Raw genomic sequence first — 20,590 nt, forward strand, 5'->3', positions numbered from 1 at the left:
TTCTATGCTAATCTATTCTGGGTTTTATCCTCTTAATCTTGACAGAGTTGTGGTTTACTTTAAATTTTTGGTCATATGTCTTCAAATTCCATGAAGTTTTCTATAACTGGCTCATCGACTTACCTGCCACTTTAATTCCTGTCATTGGTTATTCCCTATAGCTTCTGAGTTCATTATGTGATATTCCAGTTTCATATTTCTTTTACCTTCTTAAGTCCACTGACTTTTTGTTCTGTGTATCTCAGCTCTCTCTCTTAGAATCATATTAACCAAAACAGCTCTATCCCCAACATTCAAATTAGACTTCAAGATTTATAATTCTAAACTTTGTGCTTTGAATTTTTACTTTGGTGTGCTAGCATTTGTGTCATCACTATTGGTACTTGTTATTGTTTTTTCTTTTTAAAAAAATGAACTTTAAAATTACTTGCTTATCCAAATTGATTTCAACGTATATTCAGATTTATAGTGGAAATTACTTAAAGTCTTTATTGCTTATTTTTCCTATGTTAATATAAATTTTAATATTTGATAATGTAACATAGATCTATATCCTATTTCTGCTTCAGTGTGCATTTTTAGCCAGACTTTGTCATTCATGATGATGACCAATCTCAATTAATTAATTAACTTACCCTAAATCATTTTGTGTTAATGTCTTTCAGTTGATGATCATGACCTCAAAAATGATGTTCTTCTAAAAAAGCAAAATAGTACACTAGACTTTCATGGAAATGAAAAAAATAAATTTAAAGACCTTAGAAAATTCACAGAAGTCAGTACATTATGAATCACAGGGTTCTTTCTGATTTTATTACTGTCTTCCCCTGAGTTACTTTACCTATCTCTTTCTCTTGCAGGAATTCCTAGTTTAGGTAAAGTTAATCTTAACACTGCACCTTATAATTTGTATCATTTGCATAATGTATTGTTTAGTTAGTTCTTTACTCTGCCTCTTTCTCAATGGTATGTAAATATCATGAGACCCAGAACCATTTCTGTGTTTTTTACTTTTGTCTTCAATGCCTTGTACAGGATCTGAGATTGTGAATTCTGCTCTTAAACTAAAATCGATTATCTTTTGAACCTGAGACCAAGATCCAGAGCAACTCTTCCCCTTTCTGAACTCAAGGCTTTTTGTTGAAGATTCCTCTGTCCTTCAAGGCTATTCCCTCTCAAAATGCTTCTAAGTTCTTTCACACCTCTGGGACCTTTTGCATAGATCTTCTTCTTTGGTCTGTTTTCCTGACTTTTAACATTCTTCTCATACATACATGAGCATTTCTTTTACACAACTTCATGCCTGTATGAATTAGTCACATGGTAACTCTGCTTTTTATCACAGAGTAATTCTCAAATGACTAATTATCAAATGGATCTCATGTAAATTTATATGATTATTATCATTTTTATGTATTTGGTCTTTGTTTTCATCATATTATTTTTTTCTATACTCAGATAGCAAGAAAACGACACAAGGTTATTGGCACTTTTAGGAGTCCTCCTGGCCATACCCGACCCCCAGCTTCTCTTAAGCATATTCATCTAATGCCTCTTTCTCAAATTAAGAAGGTACTGGACATAAGAGAAACAGAAGGTATGTTCACTGGATAAACTGTTGGCAGAAAATAATTTTATTCATTGTAGGTTTGATTCAGTCCCTTTTGTTTTTGTTTTAAACTGGCAAACTCTCCTTTTATTTTTATTTTTAAAGATTTAATTATTTGAGAGAGAGAGCGCACAAGCGTGTGAGCTGGGGGAGGGGCAGAGAGAAGGGGAGGGAGACAGTCTCAAGCAGACTCACCACTGAGCATGGAGCCTGACATGGGTTTGATCTCACAACTTTGAGATCATGACCTGAGTTGAAATCAAGTGTTGGACGCTTAACCAACTGAGCCACCCAGACACTCCTAAACTGGTAAATTATCTTTAAATACAGTTGGTTAGTTTTTGTAATTTTTCTTAGATATCTATCCCCACTCTTCTCTCGGAACCTACTTGATATCTTACTTTTCTTAAATGAAAATGCTCTTCAACCTGTGGGATATCTTCCATCCCTTAAGGGATAAAGTAGTTTTTAAATGGTTCTATGTCAAGATAGTGCCCTAGGGGCACCTGGGTGGCTCTGTGGGTTGGGCCTCTGCCTTCAGCTCAGGTCATTATCCCAGGGTCCTGGGATGGAGCCCCACATCCGGCTCTCTGCTCAGTGGGAAGCCTGCTTTCCCCTTTCTCTGCCTGCCTCTCTGCTTACTTGTGAGCTCTGTCAAATAAATAAATAAAATATTTAAAAAAAAAAAAGTGAAAGTTAAAGATAGTGCCCTAATCTAGCTCTTACCACAACAAAACTTACTTTTATTTCTTCAGAATCCAAAAGAAATCACCAGTCTATTGCCTGTACTCTGCATCTTATTCCTTCCCTGTCAGCAATGGCTACATTGCTAGAAATATGTTTAGGATATGTCTGGAAAAGAAGTACTTGAATAAATGCACCCAAAATAACTATGGTAGAATTAACATGGGTCAAATGTGTATTAAGGAGAGTTTCCTCTCAAGCTTGATAGTGTTAGGGAGATTCTCTGAAAGCCTGAAATTACCAAAAGTTTATACCTACCAAAACCTGTATCATCTGGTTAGTTGGCATCTAGTGATGTGTGTGTATGACCATATTTTAGATGTTAGACATAATGTTTTTATGGTGTAAGCTGGCTTCATTACTGATCCCGCCCACTAATAATGGAAGACTTTGAAGTTTATGAGAAACAAAGAAAACTTGAACAGCAACTTATATTGTTACCTTGATTTGGTTGTCAGATTCTGGATTTATTAAGGGTTAAAATAGTGCATTTATTTAAATCACCTCCATTATTTTTGGATTTGACTTATAGATTATAATTATTATTTAAAATAGGTTCTGTTTTAGCATTTTGGTCCAAAAACATTTTGTAACAGTTTTCATATTTGGATATTTTATTTCTTTGAACTTGATTTAATTTACCAAATTAATCTTACAATACTTTTTTAATTTAAAACTTAAATTTAGGAATTCTAAGAAATGATATCATCTAATTCAAAAAACTATCTCATAGAAAATACTACTTAATGTCAGTAAATTTCATTGTTGGTTTCTTACATGGTACTTACTATTATAATTCTTACCAGTGTTTCAATGTAATATGAATGTTCTTTGTCCAGTTAAAAATAGAGAAATAGAGGGATAGAATGATCTCCTTGGGGGAAAAAAAAAATAGAGGGATAAAAAGGGTGGAGAAGAGATAACTTTATTGGAATTTATTGCTCTGAGGAAAGCTTGAATAAATCTATCATTTCTAAGGAGTAACACTTAATGTTTATACTTATTCTGGAACCTTAGATTGCCATAATGCTTTTGCCTTGCTTGTGAGGCCACCAACAGAGCGGGCAAATGTGCTGCTCAGTTTCCAGATGACATCAGAGGAACTTCCAAAAGAAAACTGGTTAAAGATGCTGTGTCGACATGTAGCCAATACCATTTGTAAAGCGGACGCTGTAAGTTCTTAAACAACTATTAAAATGAAAGCTTTAACTTCATTGCAATGCATTCAGACTAACCCTGTACCTTTCTGATGACTCGGTGATTATGAATGTAGAAGAGTTTTAGTTTTACGTGAATTGAGGAAAACTGGTTTAAAAAGCTGTTTTGGAAAAGATTTTTAAAAATATAGACACACGGACATTTTGAGTCCCTAACTTACAGATAGGTCCTCAAAGCCTAATAGCTTCTGTGCCTTTCTGACTTGTGAGGCTTTTGGGACTTGTTCTGATGTACCCTGAGATTTTTTTTTTTTTTAAAGATTTTATTTATTTATTTGACAGATAGAGATCACAAGTAGGCAGAGAAGCAGGCAGGCAGAGAAAGGAAGGGAAGCAGGCACCCTGCTGAGCAAAGAGCCTGATGTGGGGCTCGATCCCAGGACCCCGGGATCATGACCTGAGCTGAAGGCAGCAGCTTTAACCCACTAAGCCACCCAGGCGCCCCATACCCTGAGTTTTTTATTGGTGCTCTATGACCTGGCTGTTTGTAAAATAGAGGGTATCTTGTTCTAATCTTTTATCTTATTGAAAGCAATAGATGAGTTGTAGCAAGCTGTTTTTTCTGTTCAGCAAGTTGCCACTCCGGTTTTCTCAGCCCAACCTCTGAAAATCAAATACCATTATAAGTATATAATTATCTTACACAGTTTAACGTGCAGATACATTAGAAAATCAAATTACTAAAGTTAAATGACTCACAGAAATCAGAAAGCCTGTAGGAGATCTTGGATGAAATCTAGATCCCTTAACAGATAATTTGATTTCTTCATTATATATGGGAGAGACATGTGAAAGACAGGTATAGACCCTTCCGTCCATGTACAAATGACATAGATAGAGGAGAATGTATTGATAAACAACCCTTTTCAGTACAGTAGCACTATAATGGAAATTTGCCTTGGACATTCCTGTTGGAATATTATTTTATCATAGTTAAGTCTGACCTTGAAGACTATTGAGGTATAATTTTAGTGGTTTATAGAGTAGATAATATTTGACTAAAACCTCCTACTTAAGCGTTAAGAACAATTAACAGACTTTTTTTTTAATAAGGAGGAGATTTAAATTTCTTTTTCTTTCTTTCTTTTTTTTTTTTTTTTTCCGAGAGAGAGAGAGGATGAGAGCACAAGTTGGCAGAGAGGTAGGCTCTCCTCTGATCAGGGAGCCTGATGCAGTACTCGATCCAAGGAACCTAGGATCATGACTGAAGCTGAAGGCAGACACTAATGACTGAGCCATTCAGGCACCCGAGATTTCAGTTTTTGACAGGGAAAACCAAAGAATAAAATCCTGAGATTGACTACTTTGTCGTAATTGTCATTTACAGAACACTTCATCCAGCATGATTTGTTTTGTTTTTGTTTTTTTAATTTCTATGGGCCAACAATATGTTGTTATAAGTAAGATTGTTCCACAAAAAGGTTCACAGAAGGCTAGTGCATACAACAGTACTAGCTTGAAAAATGATGGAGACAGCTTTTGTTAGAAAGTTTACAAAATGCTCATTGTTAGGAGGAATTTTTTTTTTCACAGCTCTCTAAGAATGCATATACAAAATGGATTACTGCCTATTATAGAAATTACTCCTACATTTATCATGTCAGACTAGATGGCTTATATAGTTATTTCCAAATTTATAACCATAATACTGAAGTGCTATCAATGGAAAAATTTTCGTAAATTTATTAGCCATAGGATGGCTAATAATTCTGGAACTAAAATGTAAACAGCTAATGGAAACATTTCATACATTAGCCACAAGATGGCAGCAAATGTTTAACTATGTCCTGATTTATACTTAAATCACAAAATTCTTTCAAGTTGCGAAATTTTGTTACTATGAAATATTTTGTAAATTGCGATATTCTCACTGACTTCAGTTGAGTTCTTTCCCACATTTAAGATACTACATAGAGTAAATTTTAAAAAGCCCCGAGTTGATATCTTACCATTTGATAACATTTGCCTGTTGAAGATTTCTAAATAAACACACATACACACACACAGTGTAAAAGATAAAATTTTCTTGATTCTTTCAATCAGTAGTTTTTGTCCTTCTGTTACAAATTTTGGGTTACCTAAACAATGGGAGCTTGCTTAATTAAGAGTCAAAGTAATACAGCTGTCTTATTCTGTACTGTTTCATTCTTCATGCCCATTTATAAATGACTTAAGAATTTTAAGCTGAAATGAAACCTAATCTAACCTCATTATTTTACCTGTGACATTAAGGCCAAGAATATAAAGCTTACATTAGAATCCAGGTATTCCAATTCTTGGTTAAACCCTTTTGTATAGCTTTTCTCGCCATGGGTATGGTGTCCCATTGTCTGTTCATTTAGAATTTAACATTAGAGTTTTAATCTGTTGAGAGTTTTATCTCTCAGAATACTTAGGTTTGTATTTTTGGTCTCTTGCCAGCATGTAGCCTTTAAATGTATGGTCCATACTCTTAAGGTTCATATATTGCCTAAGGCCAGATGGTAGCTTTCTAAAGTCATTGCAGATTTCTAATCTCAAATATCAAAAGTATAATTTATTAACAAGTGGATTTAAACAATGTTATTCTTCCACTACCCCTACTTTGAATAGTTTAGAGGAAGTAATTTGAAAATTAAATGCCCAATGCTGCAGCTCAGTTCTTTTACTACTAATTCTTCAGATTTCTTTAAAAAAATATTATTTTTAAAAAATATTAAGTTTTAATATTTTAGTTAAATCACTACTGGCTACTTTTCAGTAGCAATATTCATTCTTAGAAATTCTGTTTACAAGTTTAAGAACTAGCTACATGAATAATAGACTGAAAGTAGAACATGTAAGAATTTGTGCTTCTGAGCCAATGTTATTTATAATGGAGTTATTATGATTTGTACTTAAAATTATTCTGCTGGTTATTAGCCACACATAATAAGTTGCTAATATAAATATTTGTTATTGGTACTATTTTAATTTGGCTAAAGCAGACGTTCTGAGCTGTAAATATGATTATAGAGCTTGAGGAAATCACTGACACACAAGCTAAGGGGAGGCATTACTAGTTATTTTTTCTTTAGCATCTGTGTTTGAGCACTAGTAGGAGAGGAGAGCTTAAAGAAAAAAGGGTCTGATAACTCACGTGTGTGGGCTCATTAGCTCAAGATGTCAGAAATGCTGGAAAATTTCTTTTGAATTAATACCCATGAATACATTTGTAGCGGAGATTTCATTTCTCCTGAAATTAAGATGTCACTCATTGGTAGAAATCGATGACTACTTTATTTATTTCTTTTTTTTTTTTTGAAGATTTTATTTATTTATTTGACAGAGATCACAATTAGGCAGAGAGGCAGGGAGAGAGAGAGAGAGAGAGAGGAGGAAGCAGGCTCCCCCCCGCTGAGCAGAGAGCCCGATGCGGGGCTCCATCCCAGGACCCTGAGATCATGACCTGAGCCAAAGGCAGAGGCCTTAAGCCACTGAGCCACCCAGGTGCCCACAGTTACTACTTTCTAATCTTAAAATTTGCAGATCTGTCTTTAGAACGAGTCTTAGGTACATGTGAATTTGGGGCTTATTGAAGAACTCCTTCCCTTTCTAGCCTTTAATCCTTGAGATATGTTGAAATCATGAAATGTTTTTAGAATTATATTAGTATGTTATTAAAAGTGAGTTTTAGTTCTAGCATAAATTTTATTTTTATTTTGGAAATTTAGAAGAGTAAAGTTTTTTTGGACGATTAATTTAGAGGAAAGAGTAAAGTTTTTATTTGGAGGGACTTTGCTTTTACTGATAATTACTTTTTAAAAAGTCTGGTATGTGGTTATGCTGTATTTTATTTATTAATTTCTAATATTTGAGAACATTTTATAATATCAGTGGAACTTAATCTTAAGACAAGTTCAGCTTTTTTTACATTTCAGTGTTGGGTACTATAAAAGATAGTAAAAATAATTATGGTCAAAATTATTTCATCAAAACTTTAAATGCTTGATGTTAGTCTTCATACAATTTACTTTTTGACATAAAGTTCTTTGGTTGCAAGAAAGAACATTTAATTTACTTCACTAATAGGAATATCTCTTAAGGTGGGCTGGTGTCTTCTTGGTATTTCTTCTGCTATTGATTTTTAGCATAGTTGCCTGGAATTGTATAAATGGAGTTGAGTGGAGAGGTACTCATCAGGTTTATAAGAGTACATTAACTGATTACTATGGTAATGAGGTAGATGAGTAGTGCAATTGCCTAGTATTTTTGAGGCCAATAGGTTAAGCCTAAGGAGTTGAGCCAAGATTCAGGTATAAAAAGCTCACACAAGATATAGTATGAAGCCAAGTTGAGAGCTTAAGAAAAGAACAAAGCCATATATCACTCTTTCTGGCAATGGTTATGGTGAATTTCCCACCATTTCCCTGAGGCTTTAGACAGTCTCAGTATCCAATCCTCTGCAGAATTGCATGTCTGAGAAGCGTGAGTGGGGACAAGAGAGGAAAACTTGGGGAAAGAACAGGTCACGACAGTACGCCCAGGGTAGGTTTTTTCAATATTTGGAATAGAGAGTATGGGAACTGTTAATAAGATAAGACTAGTAGAAGAAAACCTTGGAATAATAAAGGAGAGTTTCTCCTACTTTACATTTTTGTCTGTGATTTGCCCTATTTGCCTTTCTCTGTGTAGAGAGAACTAAAGGAAGTGTTTCCATCTTTATATCTTAGCAAACAGCTATACGTCTTCTCAGCCTCGAGAGCTACCTAGGTGCTTAGTCTTTCAGGCATTCTGAACCCAGAGCTTCTAGAAATGTAAAAGACCTCCTATCTTTGTACCCTAACCAAATTAGAAGTAGTTTATTTGTTTGTTGAGAGAAAACAGGAAGCCATCTGGTCTCTTTTCAGTTCAAAGTTTGTTATTATATGCTTAATAGTTAAGATAGCAATAGGAAAATATCTCTTATCTTTATTAGCAACTGCTTAGGGATTTCGTTTTATATTCATATTGTGAATTTTACTCTGTAATTTAAATGGAAAAATAATATTTGCACATAAGAAAAAATCAAATGGAGGAAGTATACACCAGTAAAACATATGCACCTGTCCCACTAGTCTTTTTTTCAGCAGTGCAACTTTTGACAGTTTCATCTGTCTTTCCAGAAAAAAAGAGTGTAGACACATCAATTTCTGGTTAGATGTATTCTTAGGTAATTTTCTATCTATAATTCTATTCATAAATGAGATCTTTTAGCTAAATTGTTTTCTAGCTGTCTTGTATGTAGGTTAATGTTTGATATGGATGTTAGTTTTGTAACTAGTCACTTTTATTAAATTAATTCTATAGCTTCTAATTGTGTCCCACCTAATTCTATTGGACCTTTCAGTGTTTAATTTTTTTCAAGATTTATTTATTTGAGAGAGAGAGGGCGTGTGCATGAGCAGGAGGAGCAGAGAGAGAGGGAAAGACGATCTTAAGCAGACTCTATCCTGAGCGTGGAGCCCTTTGTGGGGCTCGATCTCACAACTATGAGATCATGACCTGAGCCCAAAACTGAGAGTCTGATATTTAACTGACTTCACCACCCAGGCATCCCTTAAGTGTTTAATTTTTTTAAAATGTCTTGGGTTGACCAATTTAGAGTGAGCATTGATGAATTACTTTGAATTTTGAAAACAAAACATCATGAAGGAGGAGATATTTGTGTCAAAACATCCATTTTCTGAATTTCTTTTTGTATCTAGGAGCATAAAAAACTTCTAGCAGATAGATTTTTAATATATATTTGTTTATTGAATGAAAGCCAGTTTGAAATGAAATCATATGAAACTAAAATTGAAAATGAAATGAGAACAAAATCAAATTCATAATACTAAAGTTACAGCTGTGCTTAGTTTATGGTATCATATGTACAGCAATGAAGGAAATGTGATCCTTTTATTATAAGATGTAGGAAATCTTAATGCAGAACCTTACAGGTGTATGTGAATGGGGATAAGGAAGACTCAGGGATAGGCAGAGCTTGAATCACAATCCTGACTGCTTTGTTTCTCATAAATACATATATATTAATAGTTTTTATTTTATTTTTTTTTAAAGACTTATTTATTTTAGAGAGCGAGCTCATGAGAGAGCATGGCAGTTGGCTGGAGGGGGGCAGGAGCAGAGGGAGAGAGTCCTCAGCAGACTCCCCGCTGAGCGTGGAGCCCAACACAGGGCTCTGTTTCATGATCCTGAGATCATGACCTGAGCCAAAACCAAGAGTTGAGGCTTAACTGACTGTGCCATCCAGGTGCCCCGCAGTAGTTTTTCTCTATGTTGGCAGTAACCAACTAGAAAGTATAGGAAAGGAAGACCCCTCTTTCTAATAAAACTTGGTATAAATTTAGGAATAGCCTTGTAAGAGATAAATGAAAGTTTTCTATTTTAAGGAAACTATATAATACTTTGCAGAGAAATCTATGATGTTCCTGAATGAGAATGCTGCAATTCATTGTAGTTCTTATAAAATCCTACAGGAAATTTCTGGATTTTGACAGAATGACTCCAAAGATAATTTTTAAAGAAAAAGCAATTATAAAAAAAGTAAAGAACTGTACTTCTTTTATGAGCTACTACATTTTTAAAGTTACAATGATAAGTACATTACTGCAAAATGAAAAGGATAAATGTCCGTGAAATAAGACTTTACACATGATAAACATGATAAATATAGTACTTTAACAATTTAATAAGATTGTTAATATATGGTGCTACGATAGTTGGTTAAATACGTAGGGAAGATTAGATATATATCCTAACCTCATATCGACATAAGTATGTAGGTAGAGTCGTGAGTTAAAAGTGAAACCATTTAAAAAACTTGTAAGAAAATGTAGTTGTAGGTGGTGAATGTTGAATCTTGTTTTGCTTTCTTTGATGTTGAGTTTTAGGCATTCTCTATATATTCTGGATATTAATCCCTTCTCAGATACGTCAGTTATATGATGTATATTTTCTCCTGTTCTGTTGGATTGCCACCTACTTAGTTGATAGAGTCTTTTGTACAACGTTTACCAATTTTTATTAAATCTCTTTTTTTGTTTTTCTTTTGTTGCCTCTGCCTGTGGTGTTATCTCCAAGATAGTACTGTTAAATCTAGTATCTTGAAGGTTTTGACCTATGTATTCTTATCTTATAAGAGTTTTATAGTTTTAGTTCTTATATTTAGATCTTTGATCTATTTTGAATTAATTTTTGTGTGTTATATAAGGTAAGGATCCAGCTTTATTCTTTTGCCTCTGGATATCTAGTTTTCCCAGCATCTTTGTTGAAAAGGCTGTCCTTTTCCTATTGAATAATCTTAATGCCCTTGTCAAATCACTTGACCATATTATATGAGGGTTTATTTCTGGGCTCTCCAGTCTGTTTCATTCCATTCTATTCTATATCTTAATGCCAATACAGTACTATTTTGATTATAGTAGTCTTCTTTTTTTAAGATTTATTTATTTTAGAGAGAGAGAAGAGAGTGGGGGTTAGGTAGAGGGGCAGGAATTCTCCAGCAACTCCCTGCTAAGGGAGGAGCCTGGCATAGGGCTCAATCCCGTGACCCCAAGATCGGGACCTGAATTGAAATCAAGAGTCAGATGTTCAACCAACTGAGCCACCCAGGCACCCTTTAGTAGCAGGTTTTTATTTTATTTATTTATTTATTTATTTTAATATTTTATTTATTTGACAGAGAGAAATCATAACGAGGCAGAGAGTCAGGCAGAGAGAGAGGAGGAAGCAGGCTCCCCGCTGAGTCGAGAGCCTGATGCGGGGCTTGATCCCAGGACCCTGGGATCATGACCTGAGCTGAAGGCAGAGGCTTTTACCCACTGAGCCACCCAGGCGTCCCAGTAATAGGTTCTTAAACCAAGAAGATTGAGACTGCCAACTTTGTGCCTTTTTCCCAGGATTGTCTTGACTATTTGGGGCCCCTTGTGATTGCATATGAACTTTGGCATGAAAATTTTTTTTTCTTTGCCAAAAAGTCGCTGGGATTTTGATAAGGATTTTATCAAATCTGTAGATTGCTTTGGGTAGTACTGACATGTTAATATTAAATCTTCCAATTCAAGAACACAGGATATTTTTCCAGTTTTTCATGTATTTTTTAATTCCTTTCAGCAACAACATTTTGTAGTTTACAATGTATGTCTTTCATCTCTTTGATTAAGTTTATTCCTAAGTATTTTATTTTTTTCTGATGTGATATTTCTTAAGGAGAAGAAAGTAGAGGCATTTTGTATTAGAAAATAATGAAATGATAAAATTAATTCTCTTATAATCAGAAGAGACTTTTATCATCTGTTCATTAATAGTAATTCCTTTGAGTATATAATGATATGGAAAACCATAATATACAGCTAATTGAAAAATATAAGATATAAAACTGAATAGAACCACTCCAATTTTGTTAAAATAAAACATTTTTGCATATAAAAATATATGTAAGAAGTGTGTGTAAATGTAAATAACAAATGACACTTAATTTGTTATTTTAATAGCAAATGATACTTGGTGGGTGTGGAGGCCAAGAAAAACAAATAGTTAACTTGCAGAGATCACAACCCTGCAAGACAGGAGTCTCCCTTGGTTTACAAATGTCCTAGAGATTTACAAGTAACTCAGTTCCTCAAGCCCTAACATCACCCTACTCTCCATAAAACTGAAGGAGGCTGAGGCTGAAGAAAATGGAAACAAAGTTAAACCTAAATCTCACTAACAAGAACCCTTGTTAGGAGAAATGTGACATTCCACCAGGAAACTCCCAATTGTTGTCATGTTCGTGCCTCTTCAGAGGGAGAACGGCCTTGACTTGATAATAACCAGGACTTCAATATCCTGACAGTCTTCTTTACCCTGATAGCCCTTCTGAACATCCCCTTTGTCCTCACCTACTGTTGAGCCAGCAGTCATGGCCCAATTATCTACTGCCGAGTCCACCCCCACTCTGTCTTTAAAAACTCTGACTGTAATCCAGTTCGGGGTCCAAGTCCCTACTCCGCTGTACCGGGTATACTTGGGCCCAAGCTTAAGCTTTTAAATAAACCCTTGTGTGATTGCATCGGTGTTGGCTCCTTGGTGGCCTCAGACATGAAATCTTGGGCATAACAGTGGGTAATTTTCTTATTTTTAAATTTTTCTTTCAAATTTTCTATAATGGAATTATTTTTTTATACTCAGGAAAAATATTAATAGCATTTTAAAAAGTTACTGATGGGGGCGCCTGGGTGGTTCAGTGGGTTAAAGCCTCTGCCTTCAGCTCAGGTCATGATCCCAGGGTTCTGGGATCGAGCCCCGCATCAGGCTCTCTGCTCAGTGGGGAGCCTGCTTCCCCCTCTCTCTGTCTCTGCCTGCCTCTCTGCCCATTTGTGATCTGTCTGTCAAATAAATAAATTTAAAAAAAAAATAAAAATAAACAAACAAACAAATAAATAAATAAATAAAAAGTTACTGATGATTGCAAATAATATTACCTCATCAGAATTCGATAAGTGACAGTCTTAGCAAATGGACAAAGTGGAAAGAGAGGGTCTGGAATAGGCATGGTGAATTTGCTTGTTTTAAGAAGCTTTGGCAAAATCAAGCCTGTCTATTGGATGTCAATGGTAGAGAGCCAAAACAAGCAAACTGTAGAGTATGATTTTTAAGACTATTATTTGCAAGGGGGTTTAACATTTTATTTCAAAGAACTACTGTGCATTGTCTTGTTTTTAAGACTATTATTTGCAAGGGGGTTTAACATTTTATTTCAAAGAACTACTGTGCATTGTCTTGTTTCATAATTCCTGTGGATTAAATATGCAGATATTTTCTACATTTTGCATTTGAGAACATTTTCAGAAAAACCAATATTCACAAGGTTGTATTAAATTCTCTCTAGCCACAGAATGATAGTGGTGGAGGATAGTCTCAATAGTGCTAGACTAGCGGGGAGCTTGATTCATGACCTAGATTTATAAATTTAAAGTGCAAATTGGTTATAGGAGTATGCAAAAATATTTTGTCTCCCCTGCTTTTTTCAAAAAGCCCAAATGAAATTTGAGCAAGTGATATTTTGGATTACTTGAAAATTAGTTGTCTCATTTAAGGTTAATTTTGATCAGTGTTCTTGGCCTATATGAACTCTTTGACTCCTTTTAGAATGTAACATAAACTACAAACCTACTCTTCAGAAAACTGACCTTTGCATTTATGAACACACAGAATTCTGCACAGGATTTCAGGGAGGTTGCCTACCTCCTGTTTCTATCCATTAGCACTCCTAGGATCACAGATTCAGAACCTCCAATTTAGAATCCATCTAGATGTTGGCTGAGGAAGAAAGGAAAAAGGAAAAAGTCTAAGTTTTAATTTGAGATAATCTCAAGGAAATTGTTTCTTGATATTGGTTTTATAGCAGACTTTATACTGAAGCATTATGTCCACTAAGGTTCTAACTTGTTGGTTTTAAGGTTGTTAAAAAGATTTTGTATTGAGTTCTTGTTTCAGTTGCTTTGGTGTCCATAGTCCTTGGAATGTATTTTTCACTTAGTGAATGCTAATTTTTTACTCTCCTTAAATTAGTACACTTAAGAGTTGAAATTATGTCAAGCATATAAAAAGCCCAAGTAGCTTCGTTTGTATATACTCCCATGTGCTTAGAGCCTTGATTTTAGAAACAGTTGTGTATTTTTATTTTGTTTTACTTATTTATTTTAAAATAATAAAAAAGGGTTATTTTTTCAACAGGAGAATCTTATCTATAGTGCTGATCCAGAATCCTTTGAAGTAAATACTAAAGATATGGACAGTACATTGAGTAGAGCATCTAGAGCAATTAAAAAGACTTCAAAAAAGGTGAATCTTAGCTTATTATTTAACGTCTATCTCCAAAATGTATTTTTCAGAGTATACTAAAATAATATTGCCATAAATACCAGTATAAGGATAGTCTAACAGAGCTGTTTTCTTGGTTCTAGGAAATGGCGCATAGAGATAATAGTTTAGTTCAGCAAATTCTTTTGCTCAGTAATTATAACAACTTGTTATCCCTCCCATTCTTGTTATAGTGATGCTTCTATGCACCATGCTTCACTATAAATGTACTGGTGATCGTTTAGATGTAGATATGTGTACATTCATCTTAAATATTGCCTCAGATATTTTTTGGCAATGGGCACTGACAGAATCAGGAGACCTGGGATCTATTCTTGACCATAAGTATGTTTTAGTTTCCTAATGATGAAGATCACTTCCCTTCTTAACCTATTAGAGTTGAGGACTATGTAAGAATGTTGGCAATGGGGTATTTATTTATTCATTTAAAGTGGGCTCCAAGCCTAGCATGGAGCCCAATATGGGGCTTGAACTCACTACCCTGAGGCAAAATCAAGTCAGATAACTGACTGAGCCACCCAGGTGCTCCATGTAATGGGACATCTTAAAAGTAGAACTAGAATTTTAATAGTTCGAGCAAAATTTGCAGTCATGATCTACAATTTTTTGTTATTGTTTTCTTTGTTTTTGAGGGGAGGCCTTCTACTTTATTTAACCATCTTTGTATCTCCCAGCGTTTAATGTATACTAATAAACATGTTGAATAATGTCAAATGAGCTCTTTCACTTTTTTAATAAATAACTTGAGGTTCAAGTGGCCTTGGACTAAAGATTTCACAACCAAATTTTAGCAGAATCCAATAAAAACCCAGGTTTCTAATTTCCCAGGCCAGGTTTTTCCAGCCTGCTTTCTTTCTCCCTTTGGGCTGTAGTGCTTTATGAGTGCATGGTGGAATAGTCTGCAATATAGTACTTCATCTTCTCACACAGTTTTGTCCAAAGAAATTCTAATTCTGCCATATACCATTTGTAGAAAAACGTCATGTATATTTGGCATTGTTTATATTCTCATCAGTTGTATTAGATTTATCTATGCCTAATTAATTGTGACTCCTTTTATCTCTAGGTTACAAGAGCATTCTCTTTTTCAAAAACTCCAAAAAGAGCTCTGCGAAGGGCCCTTATGACATCCCAAAGCTCAGTGGAGGGAAGAAGTCCTTCCAGCAATGACAAGCATGTAATGAGTCGTCTGTCTAGCACATCATCATTAGCAGTAAGTGGCTTTGATCTAATGGGCTAAAGACTTACTCGTATTTATGGAGTTGGTATGGAATTTGTGAACTTTTTGAAGATGGAAGTCTTAATAAGTCTCTTTTTTTAAAATCTCTAAACTTTTAGCCTCTTTATTGGGTAAAGGTAACTGAGAGAAACTTCATTTAATGAACTAGAGACATACTTAGTGTATAATTTGATATGAAATTTTATTGGGATTGAGATACATTAAAAAATCTAAGAAAAGGAACATGTTTTATTTAGGCCCCTCACTTTAGTGTAAATAATAAAATGGTTCTGTTTATGGAGATTGGCTCCAAAAATATAGTGGAGATTGAGGTTTTTTGTTTTTAAACTATTTCTCTGATGAGTAGAATATAATGAGGGTGATATGGATTCTAAATTCATATGTGGAGGATGATATAGTTCTAAATTTTTTAATGTTTTAAATATTTTTAAGTGTTTTCTGAATAATTCAAATTCCTAGTGATGTCAGAATTATTAGATAATTAATATTAGGGACATTTCTAACATTTATTACTGTCACTAACTATATGAGTGATGTATCTCTATCTGTTCTTTATAAAATTATTATTGATCTAATCTACTAAGGTTAAGAAAAGCAAGTGACTCTTACTTCTTAGTTGTGTTTCCTTCAGTAAGTTTCTTATTCTCTTATCTTCATTTTTGCAGCTGAGAAGAAAAGAGGTTAAAAGTACTTAACCATATAGGGTTAAGTATAAGGACTAAACACACACACACACACACACATACACACACACACACACAATGTGATTATCTAATGAGAAACAGTTTGAATAGTGGTTATCAACATGAACTCTGGAACTCACATGTTCAAATCCTGGCTCTGCTATTTGCTAGCTGTATGACTTTTGGCAAGTTATTAAAGATCTCTCTGTTTCAATTTCACTATCAGTTAGATGAATTTAAGGTAGTAGTTGTAAGGATTAAATAAGTTTATATATGCAAATTGCTTTGAATAGTTCCTGGCACATAGTGAATGGCCTACTGTTTTCTGAATGGTTACCTTTTATTATATGAAATTTATAGATAAGGTACTTCATACACAAGAACTCTTATTTATTTATTTATTTTTTAAGGCAGTTCAGTCTCTAACTCAGAGACTTACAGTTTAACCTATGAGTATGTTTACACAAATTTTGGAGGAAGGTCAGCCTTCTAGTGGGAGGGAAGTTATGCTTGATAATATAAATATATGCAAAGAAATTTGATAAAATGAATTAAAGTGGACAAAATACAGTTAGGCCAAAGTACTGCCCCTTCTTTATATCCTGCATCTATATAACTGTAACTATTATAAGCATTGCTTTTCAAATGAATGTAATTGGATTTTACAGGAAATTTTTAGAAAATTATTTATGGTTTTGTCACTTTTCTGTAGATAATATAAATAAGAAGTACTTAAAATATCTTTAAGACATTCATGTCCTCTTCTCAATTGCTTATTTCTGTTCTAACAGATTGTCCATTCTGTTTCCACAAGCAATATAATTGGATTTACTAAGCATGTTTATGTACAGCGCTCAAACTCTACTGGTGGGCGCTCTCAAAACTCCTGGTTTCGATCTATCCGTCATTCTGCCTCACGAGCTAGTTTTTCAGAGATACTAGAAGGAAGTATTGATTTTTCAAATTTCAAAAAAAGTCCTATCCAAGTCATCTTTGACATTTGTGAAGAATTAGGAGATATGCCAAGCAATAATGGAAACAAGCCTCGTGAAAATTTAATGTGAGCTTATTAGCTATTTGAAATTTATATTTGTGAAAAAAGAAAGTATTCTTTCTTCACTAAATCATTATTAGGTGGGTGGGTACTTCTGAATTCACAACTTTATAACTGCTTCGAATTCATAACAATTTAAGCTTAATAGAGATTCCTTGTGTATTGGCACATAAAAATTTTTTTGCTAGGTAATTTACTCTTACGTCCAGAAAAAAATCAATCCCCTTAGAAATTTTCCAATTTATGAAAATGATCATTTTACAAGAATAGTAATAATATTGATGTAAAGTAGATTTTTATTCCAAATCTAATTCTTAATCTTAGATTTATGACATTTATATAAAATTCATGCTTTTTAATATGGCAAATCATAAACGTTTCCCTTGAAGAAAATGTAAGCTTTTATACTATCTACTTAAATCATCTTTGTTATCACCTGAATGGTAATTCTTTACCAACCTAGCTCTTTAAATACTACATTTTACTACCTTGTTGATGAGAATTTACAGCCAGCTACCTTGTTGGCTCTAACTTTAGTTATAGTTAGACATTCATGTATGTTAAAATAAAGCAGTAGCTTTCTTTTATAATTCATTTTGTTTTATACCTGCTCTGAAGTTCTTGGTGTTCTTGTACGTGTTCCTTTGTTATTATTGAAAATTCTTATGATGTTTAACTTTGACCTCTGAAACAATAAATTTAGATAGCTTAGTAACTTAATAATCTATTATCAGAAGTGCTGCTATTTTGCTCAATTTTTATATGGAGCAAAATTATATACCTACACCTATGTATGGATTATACACATAATACAAAAACTGTAGGAATGTATGACCTTTAATTTTAGAGAATTATTTTTCATGAAGTAATTTCACTCCTCTTAATTTTGCTTTATGATTAAGAAGAAACCACTAGGGTTTGTCTTTTTACCTCAAAAATTTACTGATTTATAGTTTTCTCAAAGAACCTGAAACAGTCTTTAATGTCACACCGAAATACCCTATAAGCAGTAAACCAGTTGAGTTAATATGTAGTTAACTAGCCTGTCCATTTGTTTTTTGTTTTCGAAATGCTAAAACAGTTTTAATTATGTTTTCTTCCTATCCCCCTTCCCCTCATTTAAATTATTTTATTTATTTAAAGAGTTTAGAATTTTGGATGTTTTAAAATTAATTGTTGTGTTAATTTGTAAAATAATATGCATCATGCTAAACCACGTTATAATTTTTTAAAAGAAAAATGTAAATATAAAAATATTTGTCTTGTCTTTACAGGGTATCCCATCTCCCTCCCTTGTCAGCCTGCCTTCCTTCTTTGAAAGAAGAAGTCATACTTTAAGCAGATCTACAACTCATTTGATATGAAGCTTAAAAAATGTTAATTTATAGCAACTTATAAATACTTCATACTCAAGAAACTGACTTAAATGGTACTTGTCATAAGCACTTGGTGAAAGCTGGAAAGAATATATAGGTAACACTAAAACTATGTCATTTGATTTTCTTCTTGAAAGAGTAAGATTAACCTCTTACATATTTTGAGTTAATTCATGTAAAAAGTTATATTGATTTTGATGTAATTTTTCTCTTTGCTTGAATCTTTCATTTGAAGACCAATAATTTAAGTTATTCATGATATTAGTAGCTTTGCAACTTGACAATACTAAATAAATTTTATTGGTGGTTGCCAAATACTGCTGTGAATCTCTCTGTATATTGTCCATGAATGAATTTTTTGAAATACCTATTTGTGTATCTCAGTTTGTGAAGAGATTTAGTAATATCACAGAACTTACTAGATAAAACACCTGCACAGATTCCCAGGTAATAGTGGGGACTTGTTTCACCTATGCTGTTTGTAGTAGTTATTTAACTGCTCCTATTGCAGTTTATTGTATTCTCAAATGTTTTCAAGATCTAGAGTGTGGATTTTAAAAGATTTGCCCTCATTAACAAGAATAATAGTTAAAGGAGATGTTTCAAAATATTTTTGCAAATTGAGATAAGAACAGAAAGATTAAAGAATAATGTATATTTTGACAAATATGGTATTGGTGTATACTTGTTACTTTTTCAGGGACCATATATTTTGGGTGATTTTAGCCACTAGCAAATCTTCATTTAGTTTGATAGTGTGAGGAATTTTATTTTGAAGTATAAGACCATGGGGAAATTGTGGTATAGACTTATACATTTTATGAAATAATTCTAAAATTGACATCCATCAGTTTTACCAATGTGCAGTAAAATACATAGGTACTTGTATGGTCTGCCTTTTATTTTGGTCCCATAATTAAATGTAAAATCAAATACATTTATTTGCTGTTGTAAGATATCTTTCAAACCTGATGTTAATTTTCACAACAGGTTTTTTTTTTTTTAATAGTGATACAAAATAATCAAGTTTCTATGAATTTTTTATTTTTATTTCCTATTTGTTTAGGGAGTACTGTAAACACTTAATTGTCATTTAACAATTTCCATTCATCTGCTTTAATAGTTTAACTGACTATAGATTTTTTTCTATACCACATATTTGCCATTTTTAAATAGTAAATCACTCTACTGATAAATTTTAAAAGCAGTTGTATTAGTAAGAACTTTGTAAATAAATAATTAAAACTCAAGTATATTTTGTTTCATGTTTTTTGTTGTTTTTTTAAAGATTTATTTGTTTATTTTGGAGAGAGGGGGAGAGGAGCAGAAGGAATGGGAGAATGAGACCTTCCAGCAGACTCCCTGCTGAGCATGGAGTATGTTGCTGGGCTCCATCACAAGACCCTGAGATCATGACCTGAGCTGAAATCAAGAGTTGGACGTGGTACCAACTGAGCCACCCAGGCACCCCTGTTTCGTGTTTTAAACAATTCCTTTACACCAATTTTCATAGGTCAGTATGAATGCTTAAATCAACTTCTCTGCTTGCCTATTTATTTGCTCATTCCTTTCTCCTTTAACATTTCTAAGCATTATATATACTGAGCTATATGTAGGACAGCAATTTTTAAAAAAATTATTTATTAGAAAGCATGAGCAGGAAGTTGTGAGGGGAGAGGGAGAAACAAACTCCCTGCTAAGCGTGGAGCCCCATGTGGGGTTTGATCCTCTTACCCTGAGATCGTGACCTGAGCTGAAGTCAGATGCTTAATGGACTGAGCCACCCAGATGCTCCAGG

The 20,590-nt window shown here is 33.7% G+C and overlaps 1 protein-coding gene and 1 pseudogene across 7 annotated transcripts in view; one reads left to right on the forward strand and one right to left on the reverse strand.

Annotated features, from left to right (window-relative positions):
- Positions 1–20,042, forward strand: part of ECT2 (epithelial cell transforming 2) — a 62,405-nt gene extending 42,363 nt beyond the window's left edge. For 4 of the 7 annotated variants that reach the window (XM_045088631.1, XM_045088633.1, XM_045088634.1 and 1 more), the window contains 6 exons: positions 1,459–1,597; positions 3,371–3,525; positions 14,293–14,400; positions 15,506–15,652; positions 17,154–17,422; positions 18,691–20,042. In XM_045088631.1, coding sequence (XP_044944566.1) covers positions 1,459–1,597; positions 3,371–3,525; positions 14,293–14,400; positions 15,506–15,652; positions 17,154–17,422; positions 18,691–18,754 — 882 coding nt within the window. In that variant the 3' untranslated portion in view covers positions 18,755–20,042. The remainder of the gene's footprint in view (positions 1–1,458; positions 1,598–3,370; positions 3,526–14,292; positions 14,401–15,505; positions 15,653–17,153; positions 17,423–18,690) is intronic. The other 3 variants (XM_045088635.1, XM_045088636.1, XM_045088637.1) reach the window with 1 other exon arrangement.
- Positions 7,448–7,954, reverse strand: LOC106006195 (annotated as a pseudogene).
- Positions 20,043–20,590: the final 548 nt, after the last annotated feature.

Source organism: Mustela putorius, unplaced genomic scaffold, assembly GCF_011764305.1.
Source record: "Mustela putorius furo isolate JIRA1106 unplaced genomic scaffold, ASM1176430v1.1 tig00003834_pilon_pilon_pilon, whole genome shotgun sequence".
Taxonomy (NCBI): Eukaryota; Metazoa; Chordata; class Mammalia; order Carnivora; family Mustelidae; genus Mustela; species Mustela putorius.